Below are 16,022 nucleotides of genomic sequence, written 5' to 3' on the forward strand. Positions count from 1 at the left end.
TTATCTCTGAGCTGTGCTGCTCCATCTAGAATAAACAGTGTCTTTGTGTATTACTACATTGCATAGTGAGTATGTCACCTGTTTTAGCATGAAAAAGTCTGGGATTTCATGCTTAGGTTTGAAACCAGAGAATGAAGAAATAAACAAATCATTAATTCATAACTTTTTTAAAGATTTCAGTAAATCTTGAGCTAACACGATGTGCCTTATTTCTTAAGGTGTTGTATTCCAGTAAAATAAATAAAAGATGGAAAGAACTGAATTGGGACTGTATTGGAGTGTCCACTCCACAGAAGAACTGGGAAATTTTGATCTTAAACTCACCAATGGTCCTGTTCCTGATTTCCAGTAGAGTGCAGGGTTCATATACTCCCAAGAACAATATTGCACATCTAGGGTATCTTTATACTGGGGAGTTTTTTTTCCCTTCTTTTCATCATTTAGAGGTAGAAGAAAAAGAATAAAACAGATATTTAAAGACCAAATGTAAACGGAACAGCTGTACTTTTAGCATGTGTTAGCTGGATGAAATCTGACAAACAAACAATACTAATAGAATGATAATAGTTTTGGGCAGGCAGCCAGGAACACACTGTTGTGAATAGGTCTGGAATGAAGGTTTTTTTTAATTAATTATGGCAATATTGTCTGTTTTATCAAAGGTGAAATATTTTATGAGGTTGCTGGTTTCCACTAGATTTTGAGGATAATTTGTTACAGACAAGAAGCAAGGAGATTGGGTACCAAGAGTATGAGTGTAGGAAACTTTCCTTGGTTTGGGATAAACAATAATGCTGTGACTGAAGGATAACAGGGATTTGAAGCTGAATTCTGATAAAATCCAGGCCAGTAGCCAAATGCTAAGCAACTGAGTGTGACAGACAAAAATACACAACCCTCTTTTGCAATGCAGTTCCATTTTTGAAAATGCTCAAAAGATTTTGTCTCTTATTCTGTTTGGAAATTGAAACAAAAGTTTGCAGCAACTTCAGTAGATCTGATGTTTAATTTTAATACTCTGTTCAACCTGTAGCAATAAGCATAACACATGTTAGGTGCAAATTATTTGTGTTTAATATATATCTTAAAATAGTTTCTGGAGTGTGGAAAAAGGAATTAATGATTTTGTTAGACTCTGATAGACCTTTTCAAATGAATGGTCAGAAAAATTATGCAATGAAGAGAGGATGGCAATAGTTTATTTCCCATTAAAAGTGAAAGAATCAAGTTAAGCCTTATGCTAAATTTTTAATTTCGGATGAGGTCATCTGTTGGAGACAATTCTGCCTCACATTCACCTAACTACCTTCTAAGTCTCTGTTAATTTTACTGGTTGCACTGTTAACCATTGAATTGGAGGACATTTTCCATAACTCCATCATATACTTCCTTGACACGTCTCAGAAGTAAGGTTAATGTGATAGGTTTGTGAGGCAGTATTTATTAGAACTTAAAATGGATCCCATTTCTTGGACATGAATTTGATATGTAACTATATTTTACTCCGAACACTAATAACTACTCTATTTTCTGTTCACCAGAAATGTTGTGTTAAGGATTCTTTTAACTCGCTTTTTTTCTATAAAGTTCATAAATGTAGGCTCTTGCTAGTGTGATGATGCATGGAAGTTAATATTCTAGGCTGAGAGGCAGGTGAAGCAGTAATGCTAATGCCTATGTTGTTTTCTTCCTTAATTTTTTTTCAGCAGATCTGCTACAATTTTCAGCTACTGTTTATCCTTTCCATGACTTGAAGACAAAAAAACACCCATCAGCTGAGAATGAATTCATAGAATCATAGAATGGCTTGAGTTGGAAGGGACCTTAAAGATCATCTTAGTTTCAAACCCCCCTGCCATGGGAAGGGACACCTTCTACTAGATCAGCTTGCTCCAAGCCTTATTCAACCTGGACTTGAACACTTCCAGGGCTGGGGCATCTAGACCTTAGCTGGGCAACCTGTTCCAGTGCTTCACCACCCTCACAGTAAAAAAATTTCATCCTAATACCAAATCTCTTTCAATTTAAAGCCATTCCCCCTTGTCCTATCAATCCATGTCCTTGTACAAAGTCCTTCTCCATCTCTCTTGTAGTCCCTTTTAGGTACTGAAAAGTGCTACGAGGTGTTTCCAGAGTCTTTTTTTCTCCAGGCTAAACAGCCCCAATCCTCTCACCCTTGTCTTCTTGGGAGAGGTGCTCCAGCCCCCTGATCATGTTTGTGGTCCTCCTCTGGACTCGCTCCAACAGGTCCACATCCTTCCTACACTGGGGGCCTCAGAGCTTCAATCACTATTCCTCATCCTAAACCACAGACTTTATGGGATTAAAAAAGTTTAACATCAAAAGACCAAACTTTATAGTCTGCTCTGACTTCTTGAATTCAGAAATCTATGGGTCCTGCCATATTACGTTGTGAGTAGTTTGGGCTGCCCAAGAAGGAAACAGGACTGAATGCTCCTCTTCCATTAATCTGTAGGCACACATCTTTCAGCTGAAGTACTTCTCATATGGATTTTATCTAAACCGGTTTCTGTCCTCAAAAATATTTATTCATTCAGTAGCCAGAATTGCTTCCTAAAATGTCTCTAGAGCAAAACGCAGCTGAACATCAATCTTATTGTGATTGGATTAATTCACTGGAATGCCATCAGCATTGAGGCAGGGGCCTTCCAGCCTTGAGACCAGCTGGAAGTGCTTTTTCTGTAAACTCCCAGGTGCCAAAAGGCAGTCAGTGAAAGCAATTTCAGACACAGAATTAATGAAGGCAACGGTAGATGATATTGGGCAGCAGTGTTTGGCAAAACATCTGATTTCAAGAGGAACAGTAGTTTTAATCGCATGGGTAATGTGTTACGGATGATGAAAGGGATGTTCATCCATGAGATCTATTCTTGTTCAGTGAATTTAATACAATGTGTATCCATGTTCCCCTTTGTATGAGGCATCTTGTCCATGTACCAGCTAGTGAGGCATCATAGGTATTCTCCCAGACTTTTATTTTGTTCTTGCAGCTGTCATAATGAAAGCCCTTACAGAGTTATCAGACCATTTTTTAATTATGAGTTATATTTGTTATAACAATAATGTTTGTCCAGTCCCATAAAATCTTCTGAATGATGGAGTTCCCAGAGCTTTCATTCAATTATTTAAGAGTATTGTATGACAGGTAAAAATGTAACTGATTTACCACTGCTGGAAAAGCATAATTTCTTGTTAATATTTTCTTCTTTAGTCAACGTATGTTATGTCTTCTTTATGTCAACTTATTACCTGTGCTATTTGGAGATGAGGATTAGGGCATAGCTAGGAGGGAAGATTGCCACTACAATTTCTAGGTCCAGTTCAGAACCTACTTTTTTGCTGTCTGTATCTAGACACTCATCACCAGCAGTTGTACAGGTAAATTGTCAAGAAATATTACCTTTGTTACTGTGTGTTGCTTTCACCTGCTTTGAAGAACTATGCAAGTAACTGTCAATGAAGTTGCTGCACTTAGCTTCCTATGTTGACGTATTTCCCAAATATATAGGTGCTTGTAGCTGTCTTTGCAATGTTACTTTCACATGCCTTTCCTCTAAGTCATCCATCAAAGCTGATTAGATGACACATTCTGTGCATTGAGGTGGGAAAAGGCAGTCTAATATACCCCTTTTCTTATTATACATACTATCATGTATTTAAGGTTCTCTTTAATATTCTTGTAGAATAAATATATATTTTTTCTTATTTCAAGTACTGTTATGATATTAAAATTTATTCATAACTTCACTAGTGGCAAGATCAGGTTCAGTGGTAGTTTGACTGCATACCTGGATAAGTTGGCTTGTATAGTAAGGTTACTGTGAATTAACATTTAACCTAAATATTTATATTTTATAATTACCATTCCATTTAAAATGCAGTTTGTTATGCTTCAATCTGTTCTCTGTCTCTGGGTTAAGAGTGTATTGTTTCACTTGTTCATCTAATGCTGTCTCAAGAGTTGCAGTAGGCAAATCTTTTAACTCTTCATTATTCATTAGTTTCCATTCTGGTCCTTTTAGCTCCTGGGACCATCAAGCCATCACTTGCTTGCACTTGAGTATCATTATTGTTGGCACAGGCTTGTCAAAGCACTAGAGCTCCTGGCAAGGCACACAAAGGAGTGGTGTGTGGTGTCACAAGTACACATTGCTGCAAATTATCATCTTCCTGAGTTTTTTCCTTGTTATTTTCCTATGACCAGGTTCTGCGTGTGCAATCCTGTACCATTGTAAGAGTATTTTTTGTGCAGTTTTCTGATGTTCTGCCCCTTTTTTGGAAAGAATTATTTGCATTTTCCTTTTTTTGCAGAAAATATTGCTTCCTATCTAAGCATACATGACATGCAATCTTTAGTTATGATAATAAATGTTAACACCAATCAGTTGAATCAGCAGTTTATATCTTGTTTAGCAATGCTGATTTATCAGCGTAATTTAGCTTTCTAGAAAAGGTGCAGGAAGTAAATATAAATATATAAAACCCTCTCCATCAGGACTAGTTTTGCAGCAAGAGGGGCACATTTAAATTTCTAGCAGTCATTAATAAAATACTTGTACAAGCCTAGTGCAGAAACCTAGGAAAACTAAGTTAATCTCTCTGGTGCTCAATAAGCTGATTTCCCCCATTTGCAAACAAGAATCAAATCTCTTAGCAGATGACATTTTATTCAAGGGAGGTTACCCTGTTACCTGAAAGCGCTTCTTTTCATTTTCTTTTTCCCCTCCATTGTATCATACTCCATGAACACAGTGTGTAGAAATTAAGCTCCAAATAGCCACTTCCTTTCCCCCCACCCTCTTTGGCAGGAGAGGGACAAAGGCAGAGACCATAGGTTGAGATAACAATTTGCTGAAAGCAAACAAAAGTGACTAAGTAATGCCCAGTAACAGCAGCAATATCAATAACAAAAGTATACAAGAAGAGAGGGTACTTTACACACAAAAAGGTGTTCAGCACCTCAATGTAGTTCTGCTGGCTGCCGGGAAAAGACAAGATGATGGCCACTCCCACACAGCTCTATGTGGTTCCCCCAGACAAAGACAGGATGGCAGGTGCTCCCCATCCCGGAGCCAGAAACAGAAAAACCATGGACAACCCCCGAAAGCTAGATTGTCCACGTCGAGCCACACTTCTGCTTCAGGCGCTGGACTTGATTCCGCACAGCAGCTGCTGGCGCTGGCACCGCCGTTTTTGACTGCTCTCCCCAGTTCTGCCAGGGTCCTTTCACCTTGGGTCAGACTCAGCCGGGGTCTACCCATTTGGACCTACATAACTTTGCTAAGGGTTTCTGTTACTTTAGCTGATACGCTTTGTTTAAATAAACGTGACTCCTAACCAGACCTGTTGTGTTAGATGAGAGTGACTGTTTACCCAGGAGCAGTTCTGCACTTTTATTTTTCCCAGATTTCTGTACCCTACTACAGTGAAAAATATTAGACATAAATGTTTCCTAGAGATAATAAAACAACTGAACAGCAGAAAATTACTTTTCATTACTGATGGCTTCCTTTCTCTCTGAAGTACACGGGACAACGTAGCTTCATTCAGCCTTCCAGCTTCCAACTTCTGGACTCATATATGGGATAGATACACTCTGTATAGGGTGTTGTTTACTTCCCTAATTTTGTTTCAGCTTTCTAATTATATCCATACTTTCTTACATAACTCTCAGTCTTTTCCATTGATTTCATTAGTGCTGCATCCCATTTTCTTAAATGGATAGTAGAGCTTACCCTCTTATCACTCCTGTACTGCATTTCTTTAAGGGAATGCACCATTACTTCCTTAAACAGAAACACTTGAAAGCACTTCAGACTGATGTTTCTTGTTTAATCTATCACACCTCTTTTAAACTTAATGTGGCGTTATGAAGATACCTTTTACTCCCCTTCTGCAGAACTGTTCCTTTCAACACTTTGAACTTTCTTTTTCTTTCATCTCACTATCTAGTGTTGATGACAAAATTTCCATGAAAATGTGTGGATTTCCAACTAAATTAATGTTTTCAGAAAATATCATCTTTCTTGGGAAAATTTAATTCATCAACACATACGGCTGACCCCAAAACTTCCTTAATGAAATCCTTCTGTATGTTTCAGTTTTTCAGCAGTCCACCAAAGTCTATCCAATACCCTGGTCTATTTGGTTCTCATTTTGTACTATAGTTAATAGTTTATAGTTTGTGAATGGTAAATATAATCTTATTTTCTATTTCAAAGTTTTATATAGTTTCATTTCAGAAATTCCCATCTGAGTCATAGCTAATGTTTCCCTACATACACTCATTTTAAGTTCAGATCCAGTTTCTCACAAATTCGAAGCAGATATTCTAAAGATATTCTAAAGAAAGATTTGTCAGAGATAATCTAGGTCATAGCTGCAGGTTTTTCTGACAGTATTCAAACAGATATATATATAGATAATATATGTATGAGTGGTTTATTTCTCTAGGTCTGCATACACATATGCACAGAGCCTGTTTATGCATGCGCACACACAAGCACCACACACACTGTGATGATGTATCACCTGGTAGCTGTCCACTGCCTTCTGCTTTATAGCAACTTGAAAAAACCTTTTTTGTTTTCCTTTCATTCATCCTTTCTTGAAGTTTGGCTATTGGCCATCACCTTTTAGCAGTTCTATAAAAAATTTTCTGTGAAAGAATGACATCATACACCCCACAGGCATTTATTGGTGAGTTATAATCCTGCATATACCCGTTTATCTCTCACTCTTCCTAAACGTGGAGAGGCAAGTATAAACACCTGTAAAAAAATATAGCAGTGCATGAATATGTATACATGGAAAATGCAATGATGTGAAAAATCGAACTTTTGTGTTTTGCAAAGAATGATATGAGCAATATGATTGCCATTCATCCAGACTTTTGGCTAAATAACTGAAAGTTATAAAAACTCTTACAAAAAGTAGAATGGCTTTCAATCCTGTAGAATGAAGTGAAGATTATGAAAAGTTTGCCTTTCAGTATGCAAGTTTCAAATCAGCCATGAGTAAAAAAGACCTAAAATACAGAGAATTAATGTTCAGTTGACAAGAGCTGTACCATCTAAATGCATATGTGGGTGGACTGTGTTGTGATCTTATTTGCTTTATCAAATTAAATGAAGATTTTGTTATGAGTATTTTCCTGATATTTCCGTATAGCTGTGCTATCTCACATACTTTTCCAGTAAGTCTACCTTATGTCAGTTCATTTCTTAACATGATCAGGTTTTTTTCCATTTTTCTTCCTTGTCCCTCTCAAAGCAGAATATTGAGTGCTGGTGATTTTTGGGTTAAGTTCATTCCATGTCCCACACTTTTACAGAGACGATTTTATGAAAAGTTAAATATTTTCAATGATTTAACATTTTCAGGATATTTTTCCATCTCTTATGAGTGTCTTATTAAACGTCAAAGTGATGCAGAATGAGACCAACCATGATATATGTGATGCTTGAATTAAAGACCTCTGAATATATCCTACAATCTGAGAATTGTTTGAGCATGAAGTTTTCCAGATTTTTATTTTAATAAAAACCTTAATTTAAAAAGGAAATGAAGAGGACTGTTCTTTTGCAATTCAGGTGTCATTAGTTTTACACATAAACCTGTATTCATCTCATCTCACCTCACATGGCTGAGAAATCTGTTATGAGACTTCATCTTTCTGGAAGAAATGAAGAGAGGTAAGGTTTTGCTTCATTGTTTCCAAGGAAATTTGAGCAGTTAGGATACTAACTCAGGCCCTTTAAGTCACTAAAAAATCACAAAGGATGGTTTTGAATTGTCTTGCTTATATCACAGACCCTCATCCTAAAGCCAGCTCACACATGTAGAGATGATTCTCATTACTATGGAGCTTTGTACTACTGATCAGAAAAATTTACCAGTCAATCTATGAACCTGAACTAGGTGAACCTTGCTGGTGTTTCCTGCCACTACTGTTACTTCAGTGTTGCTCTTCTCTTCTTTTTCTTAAGGATCAATCGAATTATGTTTGATCCAAAACCATAATAATTTGAAAAGCAATTCCTTTGCAGTCAGCGGGCTGCAAGCAGCTGCGCTGCCAAGAGGTATTCCTCTTCATGTTGGATTTCTAACATCAAGTGTTCTCTCTTTTTCAGTCAGAAGTACAGGTCCTTATTTCCACCTTCATTGTGGATGCATGATGTTCAACACTACCAGGCTAAACAGAAAAGCTGAATAGGTCTGCTTGGCAGACGTTCATTCTTCTTTCCTTATGGGAATGGTTTTGGAAAATCAAGATGACAATAAATCATAACACTTCATATTGCACTTTTTAAATGAAATTTAGTAAAAGATCAGTTGCTATATTAAAAATGTTTAACCTCTGAATTACATGACAGTTACACTATTCACTATCTCCTGACCAGTGAAAAGAAAGAATCTTCTATTTTGAAAGGTATACTGTAAACTGTCCTGGTTATGTACACTTTAAGTTGTTTAGATTTCTTTTGGTTAGGAAAACAAACTATATTCAGGCCATTATAGCAATGCAGTATATTCTTTGTGAGTCTAAAATCAGGCAGAGAATAAGTCCTGTCTCTGATAGGCTAAACCTCGATTTTATAAACATGAAGAAAAGACTTGAACTGTTTTTTTCAGATTTTCAAGATTAAACTTGTCTATTCAGAATTTCAAAAAAGCTTATCTAACCCAAATATATTGAATTCTTGATTGAAAAAGTGCAAACTTAAAGCTATGTTTGGTCTATACTTATGTAGTCTTGAATTCACATACATTTTTTGACTCTCTATTGAGTTTGAAAGACTTTAAATAACTGTATTAGGGAGCTTATGTTTTTTTCCAGTCAAACCTATTTGCATCAAAACAGTACTTTAAGGAACCCCTCAATCAAAATTCCTGGCTGAAAAAATGCTTGAGAAGCACATTCATAGCAGCCTAAAAAGAACTGGAGGGAATGACCAGAAGTATCTTTGGAGTAGAAGTGTTTTCAAAAACTGAATGTGCAGGCATTCTCTTCAAAACACTGTCTGAAAAACGTTCACAAAAATAGGTCACTTTTAATTTGGGCAGAAGAATTCAATGAAGTTTTCTGTTTGTTTTTGCGTGTTTTAAAAGGTTTCCTTTTTCTTTTGTTATAAGCATTCTCAAACTGTGAACAAATTCCAGTGTTTTAGCCATTGAATCCTCTTTTATGAAAGAAACCACAGGGGGCTGCTTCAGTGCAGGAAGCTGGGACCCAAGTAAACTTCTGAGTTGCAGCCTTGGCTAACATAATGATTTTCTCTTTTTCTGTTACCTGGAGCTGTTTTATTACCTGAAGATAGGAAGAAGTACTACTAGAGGTTCACCCAGCAATTTAAGATATATAAGACTTTGAGAATATAATATTCTCTTGGAGGTATTCTCAACTTTTATGAAGAGAAACTGATGGGGAATTCATCAAAGAGATTTACTCCCTTAGGCCTTATTGCTCAGTGCTATGTGTAAGATGCATGATTTTAAACAGAGGATTTTACATCACTGACTTTTAAGATTCCCTGGTTTAATTTTGCAGCAGGTGGTTTATAGAGCTAAAATATTTCAAAAATCTCTTTAAAAGTAAATGGTACTGGTAGGACTTTCAAGTTGTATGATGATGAAACTTCTCTACATGACAGCAATGCACAGATTCTCTGTCTTGTTGCACTGAGAAAAGCAAAGTATTTTTACTGACATTTAGATGACTTATGGTGACTTTCATTTTTTTGTTCTTTGATATTTTACAGCTCTCATTTGCAGCAACAACTCCAGAGTTGGCTGATAAGAAAAAATATCCTTATTTCTTCCGGACAGTGCCATCTGATAATGCAGTGAATCCAGCAATTTTGAAGTTACTCAAACATTATCATTGGAAGAGAGTAGGAACTTTAACCCAGGATGTACAAAGGTTCTCTGAGGTAAGATTTGCATAATTTCTACTACACACAGAGAGATACTAATATCAGACTTCCAAGGAGCTAGTTCCTTTATAGCATTAAGGAAATAGCAATTAAGGAAAAAGAAACTGTCCCACTGTTTCAGTCCTATTTGGCTTTCTCTTAATAGGTCACATTTACTGTACTGAGTAAAATTAATTCCCTTCTGGGGTTTATTTGAGTGTCTGTAATGAAAGCTACCCATGCTTTCACATGCCTGGTTTTTACACCCAAGGTCATTGCACCCAAGTGCAAAGGTTCCTTCATACTCTTTGATTTGCAAAAGTTTATGTTTTTGAGGGAGGCTTGTATCCTGACTCTGGTTCACTTAAAAGGGAGAATAAATCCAATTTCTTCATGTTCCTTTTGTACTCTGATTTATTATAAGCATCAATCTGAACACTGAGGAACAAAATCCATTAAGTCTATGGCTGAAGATATTGGAGGAGCTTACTGAGCTAAAAATGTCTGAAGCCCCCAGAACTAATAAGATCACATATCATGCGCCCCACAGACCAAGTTTCACCCTGAGCAACATTTTGGTCATAAAAATTGCAATAAAGTATGGACTAAGTGCCTTTAAGCATGGTTTTAACAATAGAGTAAAAGAAAACATCTTACATGTAATGAATCAGAGCAAGACAAGGAAAAGAGTTGGCCCATTAATTATCAGAGAGGTAAAACTAACAGAGGCATGCCTGGTTGTTTGGTTGTTGGGAGTTTTTTTCTTCCTCAGCATTGGTTTTAGAACAGGCTGACTGCGCTCTGAAGACTAGCATAATTAAAACAAGGGAAGAGAGATAAGAACAGGTTAGAGTCATCTTAGATGAGTCAGGTATTTTCAGATTGTCTGGCACAATTAATTCACTGTGGAATACTTAAGAAATCTTAGACTCTTCCCTTATGAGTTTTGAGAATTAAAGGATAGAAAGTAGATGAATTGTGGGGGGAGGGAAGAAATCTTTGTGTCTGTCTTTCCAGAAAACATACAAAGGCCCAGGGAATTATAGGCCAGTCAGGCTAAATTTGATTCCTGGAAAGACACTTGAGCAGATAATCTGTTTGGAATCACACAGGAGATAAAAAGATGCTAAACAATGGTGAAATTGGATTTGTCAAGAATAAATCATGTAAAGCAATCTGATTTCCCTCTATGACAAGGTAACAGGTCTCAAGGAGGTGTGATAGGTGATGTGTGATATGACTTATAAAATGTTAAAAGTACTCCTAGAGAAAAGTAGAAAAACTTAATCTTGGTGAGGATACTGTAAGAGCACTCTAGTCTCTAACCAATATTCCTGCCACAGAAGTTAATTGACATCAGGTCAGTTGAATAATTGTTTTTAAAACAAATGCTGAAGCAAAAAGTCACCAAAAAAGCATGGTATGCTTTACCCTTCTCTGTCTTGGAAATAATTTCGGTGAGTAGTTATCAGTGGTATACTGTCAAATAAGAAGGATGAGATTCTGTCAAGTGGTATACTCCAGAAAGAGATAAGATTTTCTCTAGATAGTATGATAGAGAAAATGTTTATTAAATTGCAGTTTATACCTACTTGGGAAAAGCTGCAAGTACTTTGCAGAGGACAGGATTAAGTTTCAGAATGATATTGATATTGGTTTAACCCCAGCCGGCAGCCTTGCACCACACAGTCGCTTGGGCACTCCTCCACGAGCAGGTTTGGGGAGAGAATCAGAAGGGTAAAAGCCAGAAAACACAGGGGCTGAGATAAAAACAGCCTCATAGGGAAAGCAAAAGCCATGTGCACAAGCAAAGCAAAATAAGGAACTAGTTCATTGCTTCCAGGCAGGTGTTCAGCCATCTCCAGGAGAGCAGGGCCACATCACACATAGCAGCTACTTGAGAAGACAAATGCCATCACTGCAAACATTCCCCTCCCCTCCTTCCTCCTTCTTCCCCCATTTATATACTGAACATGATGTCATATGGTCTGGAATATCCCTTTGGTCATGGAGGCCTGTTCCAGCTGCGTCTCCCTCCAGCCTCCCATGCCTAGCCCCTTGCCAGCAATGAAGTATGAAAAGCAAAAAAGGCCTTCGCTCTATGCCAGCCCTACTCAGGAATAATAAAACCTCTGTATTATCAACCCTGTGTTCAGCACAAATCCAAATCACAGCCCCATGCTAGACCCAGTGAATAAAACTAACTCTGCCCCAGCCAAAACCAGCATGTTTATAAAGGTTTTAATAGCAATAATATTTAAGTAAAAAAGTGCAGAATGCCCACATAGGCAGAAGATCTCCAGAGAAAGATATGGAAAGCACTACAATGAACCACAAACTGAGTAATGGGCAAGATGTTTAAACTGCTGGACTTATTGTAAAAAGTAGAAAGGAAACAAAGAGCTCTTGTTGCACAACCCTGATGTAATGCAATATTGACCCTTAAGACACATACAGTAGACTGCAAATCTACTTAGTGTTCATTAGACAGAAGTTGGAAGATCAGTCCTAGTATCATCTTCAAGAAGGAAGTAGATCAGAGAAGTCTATAAAAAGCATTGGGTCACCTGGAAACATGAGAAAGATTAGAAGTGAAAAAAAGTCCAATAGAAAGGGTAGATTGTTAAACTTTTGTTGTGTAGGGTTTCTCAGGATAACACTAAACAAACACAACATAGGGATTCTTGGTCTTCCTTTGGGACAGCAGGAGGGACTTCCTGTCTGTCAGGGTCACTTAAGAAGTTCTAAAACTGCACTTTCAAGGGTTTGGAAGAGTGCTGCACTTGAGTTCAAAGTCTCTCCATTTCTCTTGAAAGGTGAGCAACAACCTCCTCTGTCTGCAAACTCAATTTAGTGTGATTCATTACAGCTTTCAAGTAATGTAAGATTCAGTCAAGGTTTCCTTGAATTGCAGTGATTTTTATACTGCATGTTGAGTCCTGTGTCTTCAAATGATTAGAGCTCAATCCTTCCTTTTTCAACTCCATGTAGAGTTTCACCCTTCCCTGTGCAGACAGTGAAAGCACGTGAAAAACTGCAGGGACTGCAGTTATTAATTTGCTGTCTGGGAGCAGTGAGGGATGGAAGCCACCAGCAGTAGAGCAGGAGAGCATGCGACAGCTGGGCAAAACCCAGTCCTGCTGCAAGAGAGGAGGGCAGACCTAGGGATCGAGGCCAGGATCAGCCAAGTGTGCAGATCATCAGGCAAGTAAGTCTATGGCAATGAAGCAGGTCCAAGGCCAAGGTGGCAAATCAGTCCTCAATCCAGGGTCAGGTCTAGTGACTGCTAGACAGGTGGTCTGTGGCAGAGACTGAAGACACAGGACTAAAAGCTAGGTGGAGGCCCCAGAGGAAAGATCATCAAGGCCTCTTAGTGACACTCAGGTGCTGGTATAAGTCTATACATCAACTGAAATTATAATTTTCCCTCTAAAGGAGCATCAGGCAAAACTATTCTTGTGACATTTTTTTGAAAGTGACAGAAGAGTTGAATAGCATCTAAAACCTCTCTATCTGTTGTAAAATGCCACTGAGCTTGGGATGTGAATGGTCTTATCTATAATGAAAATACATTACAAGCCATTAGATCAGAAGTAACTGAATCTAGTCTCTTACTCTCATGCAAAATAAAATAAGCAGAAACAAATTAATGGGATCTTTAGAGAAGCCTTTTGTGATAACTCAGGTGGTTTTACTCTTAGCAGCAAGACAGGGCAGTTGTCTCATTTTTCCATCTCCCAGAAAGACTGCAACAGTTTGACTGATCTCCTTCTCTTTTTTCAAACTAGAACAGTTTGGACATCTATCTAAATTTCCTCCAGTGGTCCTTCCACCTAAACACATGGGGGGATAGATGCTCCTTCTTGTTCTTGCATAGCGACTTGATACCCATGTAGTTTAGTCCACAGGAGCCCTGATTGCATCTCTTTACCTGCCATCTAACTTCAGGGGTTTTTGAGCTGATGACTTGTTTTTCTTAGCTAGATCACTCTCTCCAGTCCCTCTGCAATTTGTACTTTATCTTATCTCATGAATAATTAAAGCTCACCTAACTTGCCTGCAAGTTAGCTGCCCCTCAAAGTCATCAAGCTGTCTTTTTGGCTTACTTTGCCTTGTAATGAGACAGTTGTCTCAAATGCTTAGCTTATGAATCTTACTCCAATTTATCTCTGACGGCCAAGATCACAGAGGATCTCTTGCTTCTATTTCAGGTGTTTCCTTTAGGAATCCTTTCTGCCGAGACTTTGGGTTATCACCATTTCCTTTTCCTTGGTGAAAAAAATCTTCTCTTTCTTATTAAAAAATATTATATCTTCCTTATTCTCCAGGTCACATAGAGAGACAAAGGGTAGGTAGAGAGAATGGAGAACTTTATGCTAATTTCTTTCAGTTCTTAAAGAACAATGGCAATATCTATACATCTTATACTGCTAGTGTGGCTTGAGGCTCCCTTTCTTGGCATTACTTGGATTCAAGGAATATGACTTTTCAAGTGACCTGTATTCTATGGCTGCCAATAGTTCAGCTCACTTGTAGCATCCTTTGTGAATAATTCGTCTGTTTGTACAACCATAAATATCGTTTCTACTGGGTTAATGTTTAAATTGTGTAAGTTGACTTGATATAAGAATAATGTACACACTTCCTCAGTTCTGTTACTTAACAAGGACAAGTTCATACCTACTGTGCTTCTGTGTCCTAGATTTTATGGATTGCTGCCCTGTTTTCATCCTCTGGGAGAAGATTCTGTTTCAAAAGTTAATTCTGGGGCAAAGATTTATAAATGAGGTTACAAAATACTTTTGGGATATTCAGCTCAAAGTATTTGCTGTGGTATGTAACTGTAGGGTAATTTAGGTTGGAAGAGACCTTGGAGGTCTCTCATCCAACCTGCTGCTCAAAGCCAGGCTAGTTTTAGTGTTTATCAAGCCTGAAGAATTATAGCTGTTTGTCCTGGTTCCAGGAAGGACAGGGTTAGTTTTTGCAGTATCCAGGAAGGGGCATGGCCAGGATGCAGAAGTTTTTCTATGCCACCTCACCTCATTGCTGAGAGTTGGGGGAAGGGAGTCTCTTCAAGCGAGAAGGGGTCCCTTCCAGCTCAGCACAGTGTGATGGAGGGAGCAGTCAGGAATTGTTTCCATGAGAATTGTTCACCTCTTTCTTGTACCCTCTGTCATTAGTATTGCTGCTGTCACAGTTCATTCTCTTATCTCATTGCTGTTTTCAGTAAATTGTTCTTATCTCATTCTATGATCTTCACCTTTTTGTGTCTCTGACTCCCCTCCATCCCACCACAGGGGAGGGGGAGGGGGAAGAGGGTGTTAGCAAGAGGCTCATGGTTTCACTGGAAACACTAAATTGGAGAATAACATTCCTAAACCACAACACTGTTTTCAGCACACGGTTTTCAGAAAAGGCCTGGCTGTGTCTGGTTTCTGATTCACAGATGAGCTTTCAGGTGATTGAAGATTATGCAGTGGTTGGTGCCTCAAATTTTACTGCTGCCTGGCACTACCTGTTTGGGATTGTATTTTGAATTAGGCAAACCAAGCAATATTCCTGTGGTTTGTTTGCTGTATTTCATGCTTCAGTGGGAAGAGTCATGAGAATTAAGTTATACTTAACTATCAGTAAGTCAAAGCTTTTGGAAGCCACTAGTATTGAAGAAGATGTAAAGGCTACAGAATATGACTGGAAAACAGAGAAAAGTATAATCATATATTGGTTTTCAGATAATGCTTTATTTGCTTATGAGTAATCCTAGTTTACCTTTCTTCAGTATTCTTCTGTTATTTCCTGCATATTTTTCATTTTATTTATAAACATTTTTATTCATAGTATGTTTCAAACTGGAAGTTGGCATTTGATTGCACTGGCACATTAAGAGGGCTTCCTTGTTTTATGATAGGGCACTTCCTGTAGAGTGGCTTCAGTTACTTCTTTTTGCAATCATCTCATGTTGAAATTCAGTGAAACTGCAGTTTAACTTTACATTTGATAGCATATTCATGATATTTCTGGACTTTTAAAAAAATATATATTTTCCTCCCACTGAATACCTTGTCTGGGATTGTTTTTAAAATAAGG

General features: G+C 37.8%; 1 protein-coding gene across 2 annotated transcripts in view; it reads left to right on the top strand.

The window, feature by feature from the left end:
• Positions 1 to 16,022, top strand: part of GABBR2 (gamma-aminobutyric acid type B receptor subunit 2) — a 473,703-nt gene that overhangs the window by 180,804 nt on the left and 276,877 nt on the right. For both annotated transcript variants that reach the window (XM_032119790.1, XM_032119799.1), the window contains exon 3: positions 9,783 to 9,953. In XM_032119790.1, the coding sequence (XP_031975681.1) occupies positions 9,783 to 9,953 (171 nt within the window). The remainder of the gene's footprint in view (positions 1 to 9,782; positions 9,954 to 16,022) is intronic.

Source organism: Corvus moneduloides, chromosome 1 (assembly GCF_009650955.1).
Source record: "Corvus moneduloides isolate bCorMon1 chromosome 1, bCorMon1.pri, whole genome shotgun sequence".
NCBI classification, from domain to species: domain Eukaryota; kingdom Metazoa; phylum Chordata; class Aves; order Passeriformes; family Corvidae; genus Corvus; species Corvus moneduloides.